The 14,850-nt window shown below is 44.7% G+C and overlaps 1 protein-coding gene across 1 annotated transcript in view; it reads left to right on the top strand.

Annotated features, from left to right (window-relative positions):
• The window catches only part of WWC2 (WW and C2 domain containing 2), a 957,428-nt gene that overhangs the window by 493,951 nt on the left and 448,627 nt on the right, over positions 1-14,850 (top strand). Inside the window, exons 9-10 of the mRNA XM_086962466.1 lie at positions 3,754-3,996; positions 11,136-11,225. Of these exons, the coding sequence (XP_086818592.1) occupies positions 3,754-3,996; positions 11,136-11,225 (333 nt within the window). The remainder of the gene's footprint in view (positions 1-3,753; positions 3,997-11,135; positions 11,226-14,850) is intronic.

A 14,850-nucleotide genomic window follows, 5' to 3' on the forward strand; every position in this document is an offset into this window, starting at 1 on the left:
CATCCCGTAAAATAGTTAACACTTTCTCTTAGTGTTTTTATTTACCTTGAATTTATATAATTTATTGAACTAATTGCCTGAATGGACCTTTTGCATATAGAGCCTCTCTCAGTGCCATGTTACACACAGAAATGCTTCTTTGTCCCACGTTTAAATGACATTTGAAGCTACATTTCGCATGTTGCACCTTACAATTACTGCGTGTTTTGTTTCTACTAAAGTCTATTGTCTTTTTCGTGTACTCATTTAATTTCAGACCTTTGCTTCCTCGACACAGTCCTTACTGCCTAAGCCTAAGCAGATCCCTGCTCTGGAGAAAGGCTATCTTGCTTCCTTGTTCAAATACAACATTTCTTTATTTCACCAGTTCTCTGAGACCACAGAAACAACTTGTCACTTTTTTTACTTTTCTTCTTTTTGTATTGTTAATTTTAAAAAAAGAGAAAAAAAAAACCTTCATCCACCTGATATTTTGTTTATTGCCTCAATCAGCAGAGCTGCATTTTAGTTAGTTCCATTTTGGGAGGAATCCTAGGACTCGGAGCAATGAAGATGTAAGTTATTACGACAGTCACCTCTTCCACCTACGTCCTCACAGTCCTTACTCCATGAGCCTCAATTTAAAGAAACGTAAGACCCCAAAAATGGTACTCGTGCTTAGAAGTGGTGCAATATCTGGTTGGGTCCCTAGCTGGAGTCTTCCATCCACCCTGTAGCGAGGCATGGGTGCCAGGGGCCCTGCTGCAGGCAAGGACAATGGCTGCCTTGCCTGCTGTGTGGTAGTAAAACACAGCAATTATCAGGAGTCAACGAGCCCCTCAGGGCTCTGGGTCCCAGTGCCACTGCACCTGCTACACCAATAGTAGCTGCACCCCTGCACCCACCACCGATTGGTAGTCCTGAATGAAGGTGTGATAAGTAGCCCTTGTAGCAGCATCACTCATGTCCTTGAGAGCCTCAGCAAATGCTTCTGCTCATGTCGAGGCTGCCACACTCCTGCCCTCATATAACCCTCTTTACTTGGTTGAATGTTGGAACCACACAGGCGTTAATCATGCCTGCCTTAATAACGCGGTGCAAACAACAGATGCGTCTTTACAATGCATTCCATTGCCACGCAAGTGGTTACAATTACTTGCCTTAGGGAAAGCGCTGGAGTTGAAATAGTATAATCTACTTTTTCAACTTCAGTCTGTGCAACAGTAGGGAAAGTGTTGGACTTGAAGTCCACCATCTATCCAGCAACACTTTCCTTAAGGCAAGTCGTTCTGACGACTTGCGTAATAAATGAATGCCTTGTAAAGACGCATCTGTGGTTCAGACCGCACTGTTAAGGCACAGCGTGGTTCAATCTACGGTATAAAGTCTGTTTACCCTTCACTCTAGCAGACGCTGGCCCAGGACCAGCAAGAACACGCCTGGCACAACTTTCACAGTTTGAATGCCATCTGTCTTTGGACCTATTTCACATTTGGTCAAACTTGCCTATTTAGGGTTATATGGCACTCATTTTTTCTCTGTACTAGGGTTTGCTTCGTTCAGGGGTTGAGCTTGAGTTAGATGGCTATGCTTTACTTCTCAACTCCCTCTCAAAAGCAGTCAGACAACTCTCTATGTGAATCCCACAAGTCAACTCCCTGTGGTTCTTTTATGTCTTCACGCTCCCTCTCATGTCCATGCATGAACATGCTGGCTTCACCTTCCAGTCGAACGCAGACAAGGTAAACGCCACAGCATTGCCAGGGCCAGGTGACAATTGCTCCTTTTTAAAGAAACGTGGCAATAGCGAAGACTTCGAGAACATAAGAAGGCAGAATATCAGGGCATCAAGAATCCAGATCCACCTATTGGCCTCACAATATTATCTGCACAACCTGTAACAGCACATGTAACAGCTTCCGCCTTGTTCTTCCCACCTACCACCAATGCCCTGGCCCTCATCCCACTCTGCCTCTGCTGCAGGGCTTTAGGTGGGGAGGGTCCTGCTGGTGCTCAGCACGGGCAGTTCTTAAAAACAGTTCCCGAGATGGGTCCCTACCGGGCTCTCCATTTTTACCTTCAAGGCGGTGGGGAAAAAAAGCTTAATTCTGCAATAGTACCACCCATCACTGCTTTTGATGTAACTTCAAAGAGACTCATTTTTCAGTTTGATATAGCGCAAACATGATCACCAGTTACATTACACAAGAACATATTCATGTTTTGAATTACAGGATGTTGACCAAACATGAGGCTCAAACCTCCTTTCTCAGCTCGAAAGTCAGCAGCTCTAGCCTAAACCACAACATAGCCCACAAGAAGCGAAGCATTTTCAATATTATATACAACAAAGTCATACTAGTTGCTTATTTATCTTCTGCAATTTACAATCATTCACAAAGCCAATAGACCTGGTTTGTTGTCAGCGTAATGTTACTTGTTGTGTTATATATATGGATGAATTGCTGGAAGCAGCAAAATACAAGTGGGGAAGCACACTAAGCTAAGTACAGATTTTTAGATTAAGTGTTTTAAGCCAAGCCCTTCATTACATCTGCCACTCTCCTATGAGAGACCCCCCAGGTTTTTCATCCCATTTAAAGCCCTGCTCTTCTGCACGGACTTCTTCAGACCTTACTTTGACTTCCCTGGTGTTACGGGGCAAGTGCAGTGCAATAGTTAACTTTGTAGTGTCGAAATAAATAACTAGAATACATGTTAATATGTGAATGTAAGCTGAAGGGAAAATAGCAACTAAAGCAAATTCCAGATGAAAGCACTTGGTGGCATCCAGAGTCCTACCGAGATAGCAGCTCTTTTTCTAATTAAATACATGGCAGGCTCATGCTGCACCTCACGTGACTAATCGTCTGCCAGATATGTCTGTGTGAAGGTTGAAAACAGCTTTTTTTTAAACCTCATTTGGATATTTACCAAATGTGACTCTGAGCAATTTACCAAATACTGAAATGACCCAGCACATATCAGCCGAATTGCATTTGGCATGATATAGTTACTGTACATCGTAATTAAGGCTCCCTGTTTTCAGTTTTCACTGATTTTTAAAGATAAATATAGAGAGAAACCATTGTGTTTCCTGTCTGTACTTACTTTTAAAAGCAGAAAAGTACAGATAATGTGGCTTCTTTTGAGTGACTCTACATGCTGAGATTATTGAGTTTCAGGCCAACACCTTTACATACTGGCACCATAGGGAGTTGTAAAACTGAATAAGATTTGCTTAAATAATTGCATAGCTCAACATGTATTTGTGATATTATGTCATTTTTTTCATTTGGGTTTATTATTTTAACATTTTGGGCTGTGTAATGTGCTAAAATCTAACAGACATCAATGTATGTGTGCATATTACTCTTTGAAATAAATGCGGAAATATACAAGTTACCACCTCATCTGTTCACAAAACAAAAAATAAATATGGCTAAATACCAATAAGATTGCCATAATATAAATATGGATAAATACAGACGGAAATGTTAAAAAAAAAAATACCATAAAACTGGGAGCCCTAATCATAATGTAACATTAAACTTTTTTGTACTTCCCAACTCAAGCCCAGATGGGTACAGAACCCAGGATCTAATTTAACAAGTGTTTGCAATGTTCAGCAGTGAGCATTTTATGTGTAATGACATGTATGCTACCTGCACTTGTCTGGAAAGTATTACACACATAACCTACAACAAAGTTTGAAATGGCTTCCTTGCAAGCAGGAGTTCCTCCATTTTTCCTGATGCGCACTTCTCATTTCAGCATGGCGAATCTGAAGATCGAGCTGTCGAAGTTAGAAGGCGAGCCATGGCCTGGGGGTCTGGACATTGAGAAGGAGAAACTGATGCTGGTCAACGAGAAGGAGGAACTTCTGAAGGAGCTTCAGTTTTTGACGCCGCGCAAACGGACGCAGGAGGAGCTGGAGCGGCTGGAGATAGAGAGGAGGAGACTGGAGGAAGATTTGCTTTCTGTGAGAAGCACACCCAGCAAAGCTCTGGCAGAGAGGTACAGTCTTACCTAGTATTGTACTGTAACAAGATTAACATGAGAAAATCAATTGTAGATGGATATATATGAATGCATGTATCCCTATCAGGAAATTATTAAATGTCCTTCTTTCTCTCCATTCTACTTCCAGTGTTTATAATTCCTTCTTTCTTTCCATCCTTATCTCATCCATCCATATACTGCTGTTCGTTCTTTAGCTTATCCATGTGTGTCCTATCCATCAATCCATATATCCTGTCCTTACTTTCACCCATCTTTCCTTCCTTCCTACATAGGTCGAAGCCTACCAGACAGCACAGCTGTCTGGTTTGTTAAATACATCTTGGGGACATTCGGAAAACTTCCCTAACAATGCATTCCTCCCGTTGCTTAGTGGTTTGTAACTCAATTTCTGGCTTTCTATTTGCTGGCTTTATTTGTTTTAGGCTTTCCAGTTTGAGTTCGTCCCTTCCATGGCCAATATTCTATATACGGTATCCTTCCACTAGTGCGTAATTTCTGTAAACAGGGCTTTAAATCTTGCTCTTATCGTGTCATGTTTGCTGTCCATTTAAATACAGAGGTCCAATGTCAGGCTGTGTCTTCCAGGGAGCTAGGTAATTACTTTTCTTTCTCTGACTTCAAAGTGAGAGAATTTCTGTGACATCCATGCAGGGTACTGGAATTTCTGGACAGAAGGCACAAACAATATTGTTTTTTTCTAGCACACAGCAAAATATAAATGTCTGTACAGCTATTTCCGAATATATTATATTAGAAGTAGGTAAGTAGAAATGAAGCACACGTTTTGATAATTCTGAAGTGTGGTGGAAACAAATACTTTAATAAGATCAGAACAGATCAATAAACTAGGTGATGAGATTTCCACACATTATCATTTGTGTGCTGTATACTTTTATCAGTAAACCTGTTTGTATGCATGTGCAAATGTAATGCTCATTTCAGCTGAATATGTGTTGTCTGTAATGGCAGTTCGTTACCACACCATGCATACTCCACTCTACTCTACACTACTCCACGTCACTGCACTCTACTCTGTTCCACTCCACAGTATGCCAATCCACACTGCGTCACTGCACTCTACTGTTGACCACTCCACTCTATGCCAATTCCCTCTACGCCTCTCTACTCTACTCTACACTCTACCCCACTCTACACTAACATGTACCATTGCACTCTACACCACTCCAGTCTACGCCACTCCATTTGACACCAATCCACTCTGGAACACTGCACTCAATGCCACTCCAGTCTACGCCACTGCAATCTACACTGCAACAAGTCCACTCTGTGCCACTCTACTTTGCAGCACTCTAATCTAGACCACTCAACTCTACCCTGCACTTCTCTATGCCACTGCACTTTACTCTAACCAATGCACTCTACACCACTGCTCTCCATGCCAATGCACTCTAAACCACTTTACGCTAAATCAATGCACTCTGCGCCAATCTACTTTGCACCTCTGCACTCTATGCCACTATACTGACAACACTCTACGCCACTGCACTCTTCACCACTCCACACAATTGTACTCTTCATCACTGCACTCTACGCCACTCTGTTCTGGACTACTGTACTTGATGCCACTGCACACTACGCCACTCTGCTCTGTACTAGTTTACACCACTGCACTCTACGACACTCTACTCTGCAAGTCTGCACTCTCTGCCACTGAACTCTATGCCACTCCTCTATATGCTACCACACTCGTCTCTGCACCACTCTACTGCACTCTATGCAATCCACTCTCCTGCACTACACTCTATGCCTCTCTACCACTCTACTCTATGCCAATGCATTGTGCCCCACTTTTCTGTACTATGCACCACTACACTCTTCGCAACTGCACTCTATTCCTCTCCAGTAAAGGCCACTCCACTCTACTCTGTACCACTCCACTCCACTCTACGACACCTCTACTCTATGCCAGTCCACTCTACAACACTGCACTCTATGCCACTGCACTTTATGCCACTGCACGCTACTCAGTACCACTCCATGTCAGTGCACACTATGACACTACTCTATGCCACTGGATTCTACCCTGCACAACTCTACTCTTCCCTGCACCACTCTATGCCACTTCACTCTACTCTGAAACAATCTATTCTACACCACTGCATTCTATGCCACTGCACTCTACACTACTGCAATCTATGCTGCTCTCCTCTACTTTGCACCATTCTACTCTACACCACTGCTCTCTATGCCACTCTACTCTAAACGACTGCACTTTCCGCTAATGCACTCTACAGCACTTTACTCAAAGCCAACACACTCTACGCCACTTCACACTATACTAACTACTATTCACCACTGCACTATAGACCACTATACTCTGCACCACTGTTTTCTACGCCATTGCTCTCTACACCACATTAATCTGTACCACTCTACTTTGCACCACGGCAATCTATTCCAATGCACTCTGCACCACACCATGGCACTCTGACACTGTAGTCCACCTGACTGCACTCCCAGCCACTGAACTCTATGCCACTCTACCTTGCACCCCTAGATTCAATGCTACTGTACTCTACTCTCTACAACTGAACTCTACGCCACTCTGCTACACTCTATGCCAGTGCATTCTATGGTACTAAAGTCTGTCACTCTCCTCTTCATCACTCCACTCACTCTAATCTACTCTGCATGGCTGCACTCTATTCTACTCTACGCCACTCTACTCTACACTTCTGCACTCTACCCAGCACCACTCCACGCCACTTCACTCTACTCTAAAACAATTTACTCTATACCACTTGCAGAAGACCTTTAAACGACCATTTCCATGTAGCAAGCATGCAAGATGAGGGATCATCTTGCTCTTTTACCTAAATATGAGGAATGAAAGCATCTCCCGAGACAGACCCATAGTGTGAGGGTAAAGATATTGCCACCTTTAAGGTGAATAAGCTTATTCTGTATGTTGCAAAGATCCTAGGAAATGGACTATCCAGTTACGATTTTACTTAGCACAAGCTAATGGGCCACCTGCCTGTATCTTTGTCCTTGGACAAATGATGACCTTGAGGTTTGTTGGTTAATGTGCTTTTGTGAGTGTTAGACATCATAAGTCTATTTCCACAAAGACAGTGGATGACTATCCTAGGCCCTGCAGGAACACCATATAACTATCTTTTCCCCACTGTTTGACTGATTTTACCATGGCACCCACACATATTGGTGGGAGAACCTATTCACGTTTACCTTTTTATGTGCCATGCTAAATACATTTTCTGCCTAAGAAGCCTGCTGAGTGAGTGCAGCAGATGGCCCTTCCCTCAGTGCCACAAAGCCTTTGTGTGCCAAAGCTTGTGCCTTCTTGCCGTATGTGGAATGCAGGGTTCACATCAAAACAACCCTTAAATTGTACTCTTCGGCTATACCCTCGCAAAAATATCCCTGTTGCTCCTTTTAACAGGCAAGCTGGGGGGAGAGGGGGAGTATGAAGAGCAACAATGCGTGGGGCAGGGGCCAGCATATGAGTGAAATAGCTAGAAAACCCATCGCCTATAATGGAGTACTGAATGAAAAAGAAAAACATAGTTCTCTGTATGTGAGAAGTGGAATGATACATATCAGCCAATCAAAAGTATCATAAAGAAGCTATGCTCCAGGGGGGTGACAAACACAAAAGAGGAAGGCAAGCCATTGAATAAGCAAGCAAGCAAATGAAAGTGACAATGGGCGGGCTCTGAGCTCACTGTAAGTTCACAATATGTGTTTTGCAACCTAAAAATGAGAAATGACTATACAAAATATGAATACATCAGACTGGAGCAGTGCTTTCAGTGGGCAAGTAGTGTCTGGTACTGAGGACTTTCACTTCTTTGAATTGAAGGGCAGAGAACCTGCTCTTCACTTCTTAGCAGTGGTTCAGTCCTTTTAACGGGAGGGTACCAGCATTTCTCAGGAGATAGTCGGGTAGTGTGTACCCACTTTTCTATATTTCTGTTTGGCGCACTGGGCTGCAGGTAAGCATTTTAGCTATTGGCAGGAATGGAAAATCCGAAAAAGCTCACTGAAACCTTCATCTAAAAGTCACTAAGGATTTCTACCACCGGGAATTGGTAGTGATTTATGATTGTGCTAACTAAAACTGGCAATTACTAGTCTCCTAGGTCCGATCTAGAAACAATGTGCAATTACTCAAGGTGTTTCACCAGAGCGGCTGCTTACCCTTATATTCTACAGAACTACTATATTGCTGAAATCACAAGTATCACAGAGACCATCGGCCAGATTCGTCAAAGTAAAATCGGCTCGCAAAGGGCCAGATTGTGAGAATCCGGCCCTTTGCGAGCGCTATTTTTGCATTTGGGATTTATCATCCCAAATGCAAAAATCGCAATTAGAGAAATCTCTAAATTGCGAAAAATCGCATTTAAGGAATCTCAATTAGAGATTCCTTAAATGCTATTCATGAACCTTTTAAAAATTGAGAAATCGCAATGGGGCCGCTATTTACCGCGAAGTGTAACTTCGTGGTAAATAGCGAAAACTTAGAAAAATGCACTTTAGTGCATTTTACTAAGTTGTATGTTACACACACACATGTCCTTTGGACATGTGTGTGCGCAACACCTGTGTACATTTGCACTTCAGGGGTGCTACAGGGTGTCCTTTGGACACCCTGGCACCCTTGAAATCGCATCCTTATTTGCGATTCGCAAATTGCTAATCGCAAATAAGGATTGACTCCCCATTCAATCCTATGGTCCTTTAGGCCCATAGGAATGAATGGGAAATCGCGTCCTTATTTGTGATTAGCAATTTGCGAATCGCAAATAAGGAAGCAGTAGAAATCGCAAAAAATATTGCGATTTCTACATGCATCCCGTTTTGCGAGTCTGTAATAGCGATTCCTTAATAATCGCTAATACAGACTCGCAAAAGGGGACTTTGATGAATCTATATGCATGTTCTATAGGCGATCTGTAGGAGGCATCCAAATTCAGTGAAAGCAGCTGGGGCAAAGCTTAAAGCTACCACAGGCTTAAAATAATCTGACCTCTTTTAAACAGAAACTCGGGCTGCACTTGTTTAAACTAGATATGTGAGCAGGCTGATGATTCTCCCCACTTACTGCTTGACTTACTCGAGCCATCTGACCAACCATCTGATGGGGTAGTACCACACTTGTCTTTTACGTATACCACTAGCTACAATATGTAAGCCCAGGCCATGCCTTTGTTGATCTCACCTGCTAGTCAGCACAAGCTGGCTGGTTCCGAAAGGCCTATGTGTGCTTACCAGCCCACCCATTGTCTGCTATTGGTTTGCTTCATTGTTTCACATTTTCGCTTGCATTTTATAGGATGGCTTTCTTCATCCCATCCTGCCCATCTTGTGTTTGTCCCTTCCCTGGAGCATAGCCTCTTTACCATCATTTGAATTACCTTGTATTCTTTTACTGCTCACTTTAAGTGAACCACGTTCTCATTTTGTTTCAGCACTCCATGAGAGTGCATGTGTTCCCCAGCTCTTTCCCTCAAGTGCTTTTCCCGCCCACCATACACCCACATTGCTCTCTCCCTCGTGTGCTGCTCGGTCTTTCTTAGATGGTTCTCCCTCGCCCTCTGGGTTGCTCTCTTCCTTGCTAGCTGCTTTTCCCTTCTTTTCCTCCACTTTGCTGCCACCCCCTTCCCCATCTGCTCCTCCATACACAGCTGGTCTTTTTTTCATGTTAATTTTTTCAAAATACATTTTTTTTTGCTGCCGTTTCTCCTGTCTTCCCAAAAAGCGAGTTTGCACTTCTCCAGTTTCATCTATTTTCATTTTTACTGAGCCAATGATACCCGTGCTTGTCCTTTCATCGGCACACAGATGCAGGGTGACACATGCGCTGGTCTCATGACGCATGCATGTACATACCTTCCAAATGCCAGTAACAGCAGTGTCATCACACCTTTATCTTTGACGAATGCTGCACAGCGTCAGCAATTAATGCTTTTCTCCGATGGTGTGAAAGGCAAAGGCAAAGTTAACAGGTCTCAAAGGCAAAACATAATGACTTTGCCAGTGCTTGTTCTTATTACTCTCTGTATAATTTGCGATAAATAATTAAGACGTTTATTTTCTCCTCTGTGGTATGATATCTCCCTGGTTTGTATTCATTTTTATTTCTCTTTTGTGTATTCTGTATTGTGCATGAATATTGGGTGTCCTGTGTGACATATTTTATCGCTTGCTGCATCTAGAAGCAGTGCAGCTGGCAGTTTTGTGTATCAAAAATAATACGCAAGCAACTCGTAAATTCTATAAAGGCCGAACAAACCAGCATTTCCCTAGGAGGAGTTGGCCTTGGAAGTCAAGTTATGCTGTACATCATGATAGAAAATCGGTAAATATATATATATATATATATATAGATCTATATATATATATATATTTTTAAAAAAATAAATTAGTGCCAATGAAATGGCACGTGTGCAGCAGTATCACCTGGCTACTTCTGTATATTGCTTTATCACAGCTGGGCCATAGCACAGCCATAACTGAAGTTACTACTACCCAACGCGAAGTTAGTCGTCCTATTGATCTGTAAATCATGAAAGTCTGTGTGGAGCACCTAGGATTGAAACCTGGGCACAGGAGGCTAGGCACAGATGTCGCCAGTGGCTGCCACAGTGGGTGAGCTGTGCCAGCGAATGAAGTTATGAGCTGGAGTTAAAGTATGTTTATGTCCCTTTCATTTCAGCACTTTACTTTGGTCTGCAGTCGACATTGACGCATCAAACCTCTGCCTTGCGTCTTCCACTGGTGTTCTTGACTCTCATCCCTTTTTCATCCTTTCTTTTATTTACCTTTGGTTTACTTTCCTTTCTTGATTCTCTGATTCCTGGCATTCCGCACGTTGGCTTTGTTTTTTTCTTCCTTCATCTGTTTTTGATGTCTGTTCTTATAAGCCTCTGTCTTTCTGTCACACGCTACCGTCCTCTCTTTGGTCTTGTCTTCCTGCCTGACTACATTGCTTCATCCTTCAAACCTCCAGGGTGTACATAAAAAACATGGGCCTGTGTTGCACACATGAATGACACTTTCCCATATGCATTGCCGTGTGACTTACTATTCATTCTCTCTTTGAAATTAACTTTTTCAGATATTAAGAATTGATATTTTCCCCACAGGTTAAAACTTCAAGAAAAAAGGAAAGAGTTGGTACAGAAACTTGAAGAAACCACAAAACTAGCTACCTATCTGCAATCACAGCTTAAAAGGTAGGTCAGCAGAATGAATACATTCCGCAGCAGATGACCCGAAGGACGGGCACACAGCGAGCCTGGTTCTTATCTGGCAGATCTGAAGGTGTGTGTGTGTGTGTGTGTGCTTCTGCTGTGTACTGAAGCTTAAAAGCATTCTCTGAGCTTTCTTCGATATTTGTGTCAAGCACATGCGGGTGAAATAGCTTCTGCGGTTCCAACCCAGTGCACACATGTCTATAATTTTAATAAGTGCACCAGATGTGATTTCTTTGAGTGTATATTCAACAATTAAGTGCAGCAAGCAACCGTTGTGCTTTATATGCAAGCATGTCAGATGGTGGTTCGGTGGTCTTGTCATGTTGTTTAGAATTTGAAATAGTTTGAGAGTCTGATGTATGCTAACTGGTTGTCAGCACAGGACAGAACAAAAATAAAATATGAAAAGCAGTAGAGCGCCAAAGCCCGGGACGGACAGCAGAATGCTCGAGGCGCTCACCCTGCGGTGTGCACTGTATGCCATTGCTTTTTTGGTGTGACATTTCCTTCTCAGAGATCTCAAGTTTCCTGATTTTTCATGCAACTTCAGTACTGTTGTCTTTGCTTTCTGATACTTGACATCCGGAACATTTACTGTGCTAAACAGAACTGCAGTTGCCACAAGCCAACTTAAAAACCTGGACTTAACAAAGCAGTCAGATGGGGAAACAGGAAATTAGAGAGCCTTGGGTTTAAATAGAGCTGTAATTACAAATGAGAGAACCTATCGCTGTCGGTGAAGCATTGCTGTCGGTGAAGCATCACTCTCGGTGAAGCATCACTGTTGGTGAAGCATCGCTGTCGGTGAAGCATCGCTGCTGATGAAGCATCACTGTCAGTGGGAGCATCGCTGTCAGTGGGAGCATCGCTGTCAGTGGGAGCATCGCTGTCAGTGGGAGCATCGCTGTCGGTGAAGCATCGCTGTCGGTGAAGCATCGCTGTCGGTGAAGCATCGCTGTCGGTGAAGCATCACTGTCAGTGAAGCATCGCTGTCAGTGAAGCATCGCTGCTGATGAAGCATTGCTGTCACTGGGAGCATCACTGTCGGTGAAGCATCACTGTCAGTGAAGCATCGCTGCCGATGAAGCATCGCTGTCAGTGGGAGCATCGCTGTCAGTGGGAGCATCGCTGTCAGTGGGAGCATCGCTGTCAGTGGGAGCATCGCTGTCAGTGGGAGCATCGCTGTCGGTGCTAGCATCGCTGTCGGTGCTAGCATCGCTGTCGGTGAAGCATCGCTGTCGGTGAAGCATCGCTGTCAGTGGGAGCATCACTGTCGGTGAAGCATCACTGTCGGTGAAGCATCACTGTCGGTGAAGCATCACTGTCGGTGAAGCATCGCTGTTGGTGAAGCATTGCTGCTGATGAAGCATTGCTGCTGATGAAGCATCGCTGTCGGTGAAGCATTGCTGCTGATGAAGCATCGCTGTCAGTGAAGCATCGCTGTCGGTAAAGCATCGCTGTCGGTGAAGCATCGCTGCCGATGAAGCATCGCTGTCTGTGAAGCATCGCTGTCTGTGGGAGCATCGCTGTCGGCGAAGCATCGCTGTCGGTGAAGCATCGCTGTCGGTGAAGCATCGCTGTCAGTGAAGCATCGCTGTCGGTGAAGCATCGCTGTCGGTGAAGCATCGCTGTCGGTGAAGCATCGCTGTCGGTGAAGCATCGCTGCTGATGAAGCATTGCTGTCACTAGGAGCATCACTGTCGGTGAAGCATCACTGTCAGTGAAGCATCGCTGTCGGTGAAGCATCGCTGCCGATGAAGCATCGCTGTCAGTGGGAGCATCGCTGTCAGTGGCAGCATCGCTGTCAGTGGGAGCATCGCTGTGAGTGGGAGCATCGCTGTCGGTGCTAGCATCGCTGTCGGTGAAGCATCACTGTCGGTGAAGCATCGCTGTCAGTGGGAGCATCACTGTCGGTGAAGCATCACTGTCGGTGAAGCACCACTGTCGGTGAAGCATCACTGTCGGTGAAGCATCGCTGTTGGTGAAGCATTGCTGCTGATGAAGCATTGCTGCTGATGAAGCATCGCTGTCGGTGAAGCATTGCTGCTGATGAAGCATCGCTGTCGGTGAAGCATCGCTGTCGGTGAAGCATCGCTGTCGGTAAAGCATCGCTGTCGGTGAAGCATCGCTGCCGATGAAGCATCGCTGTCTGTGAAGCATCGCTGTCTGTGGGAGCATCGCTGTCTGTGGGAGCATCGCTGTCAGTGAAGCATCGCTGTCGGTGAAGCATCGCTGTCGGTGAAGCATTGCTGCTGATGAAGTATCACTCTCGGTGAAGCATCGCTGTCAGTGGGAGCATCACTGTCGGTGAAGCATTGCTGTCGGTGAAGCATTGCTGCCGGTGAAGAATCGCTGTCAGTGGGAGCATCGCTGTTGGTGAAGCATCGCTGTCGGTGAAGCATCGCTGCCGGTGAAGCATTGCTGCCGATGAAGCATTGCTGTCGGTGAAGCATTGCTGTCGGTGAAGCATTGCTGTCGGTGAAGCATTGCTGTCGGTGAAGCATTGCTGCCGGTGAAGCATTGCTGTCGGTGGGAGCATCGCTGTCGGTGGGAGCATCGCTGTCGGTGGGAGCATCGCTGTCGGTGGGAGCATCGCTGTCGGTGGGAGCATCGCTGTCGGTGGGAGCATCCCTGCCGGTGAAGCATCGCTGTTGGTAAAGCATCGCTGTCAGTGAAGCTCTCTTAGATGCAGATCATGTAGTCACCCACCAACGAGTATAGGTTGAAGAGCTGATCTCCAATGGGAATCATCCTTCGCTCCCTAACTGAGCTTCCCTTCTTTTTGTTCACAAGTTGCGTGTGCAGTTGTTACATTGCTCCTGTTGCCCTACAAGCTCTAGTGGTCAGTCACCAGTACCCTCTCTCAGGAGGCATCTACTTATTGGAACTTACATATTCTTGACTTGCTTTAATACTCATCACATCTGTATGTCTAAAGAGCTTCTTAGTAAGTTGGGATTATTGCAGAACAGGACCCCCTTGGCGCTGTGGCTGCTCAGATCAAGAAATTAAGTTGATGTCAACCTGCAACGGCTGCAACAGCTGCTACTGCAAAAAACAGTTTGATCACAGCCTGATGTATGCTAACTGGTTGTCAGCACAGGACAGAACAAAAATAAAATATGAAAAGCAGTAGAGCGCCAAAGCCCGGGACGGACAGCAGAATGCTCGAGGCGCTCACCCTGCGGTGTGCACTGTATGCCATTGCTTTTTTGGTGTGACATTTCCTTCTCAGAGATCTCAAGTTTCCTGATTTTTCATGCAACTTCAGTACTGTTGTCTTTGCTTTCTGATACTTGACATCCGGAACATTTACTGTGCTAAACAGAACTGCAGTTGCCACAAGCCAACTTAAAAACCTGGACTTAACAAAGCAGTCAGATGGGGAAACAGGAAATTAGAGAGCCTTGGGTTTAAATAGAGCTGTAATTACAAATGAGAGAACCTATCGCTGTCGGTGAAGCATTGCTGTCGGTGAAGCATCACTCTCGGTGAAGCATCACTGTTGGTGAAGCATCGCTGTCGGTGAAGCATCGCTGCTGATGAAGCATCACTGTCAGTGGGAGCATCGCTGTCAGTGGGAGCATCGCTGTCAGTGGGAGCA

This window comes from Lissotriton vulgaris, chromosome 3_1, assembly GCF_964263255.1.
Source record: "Lissotriton vulgaris chromosome 3_1, aLisVul1.2, whole genome shotgun sequence".
NCBI classification, from domain to species: Eukaryota; Metazoa; Chordata; class Amphibia; order Caudata; family Salamandridae; genus Lissotriton; species Lissotriton vulgaris.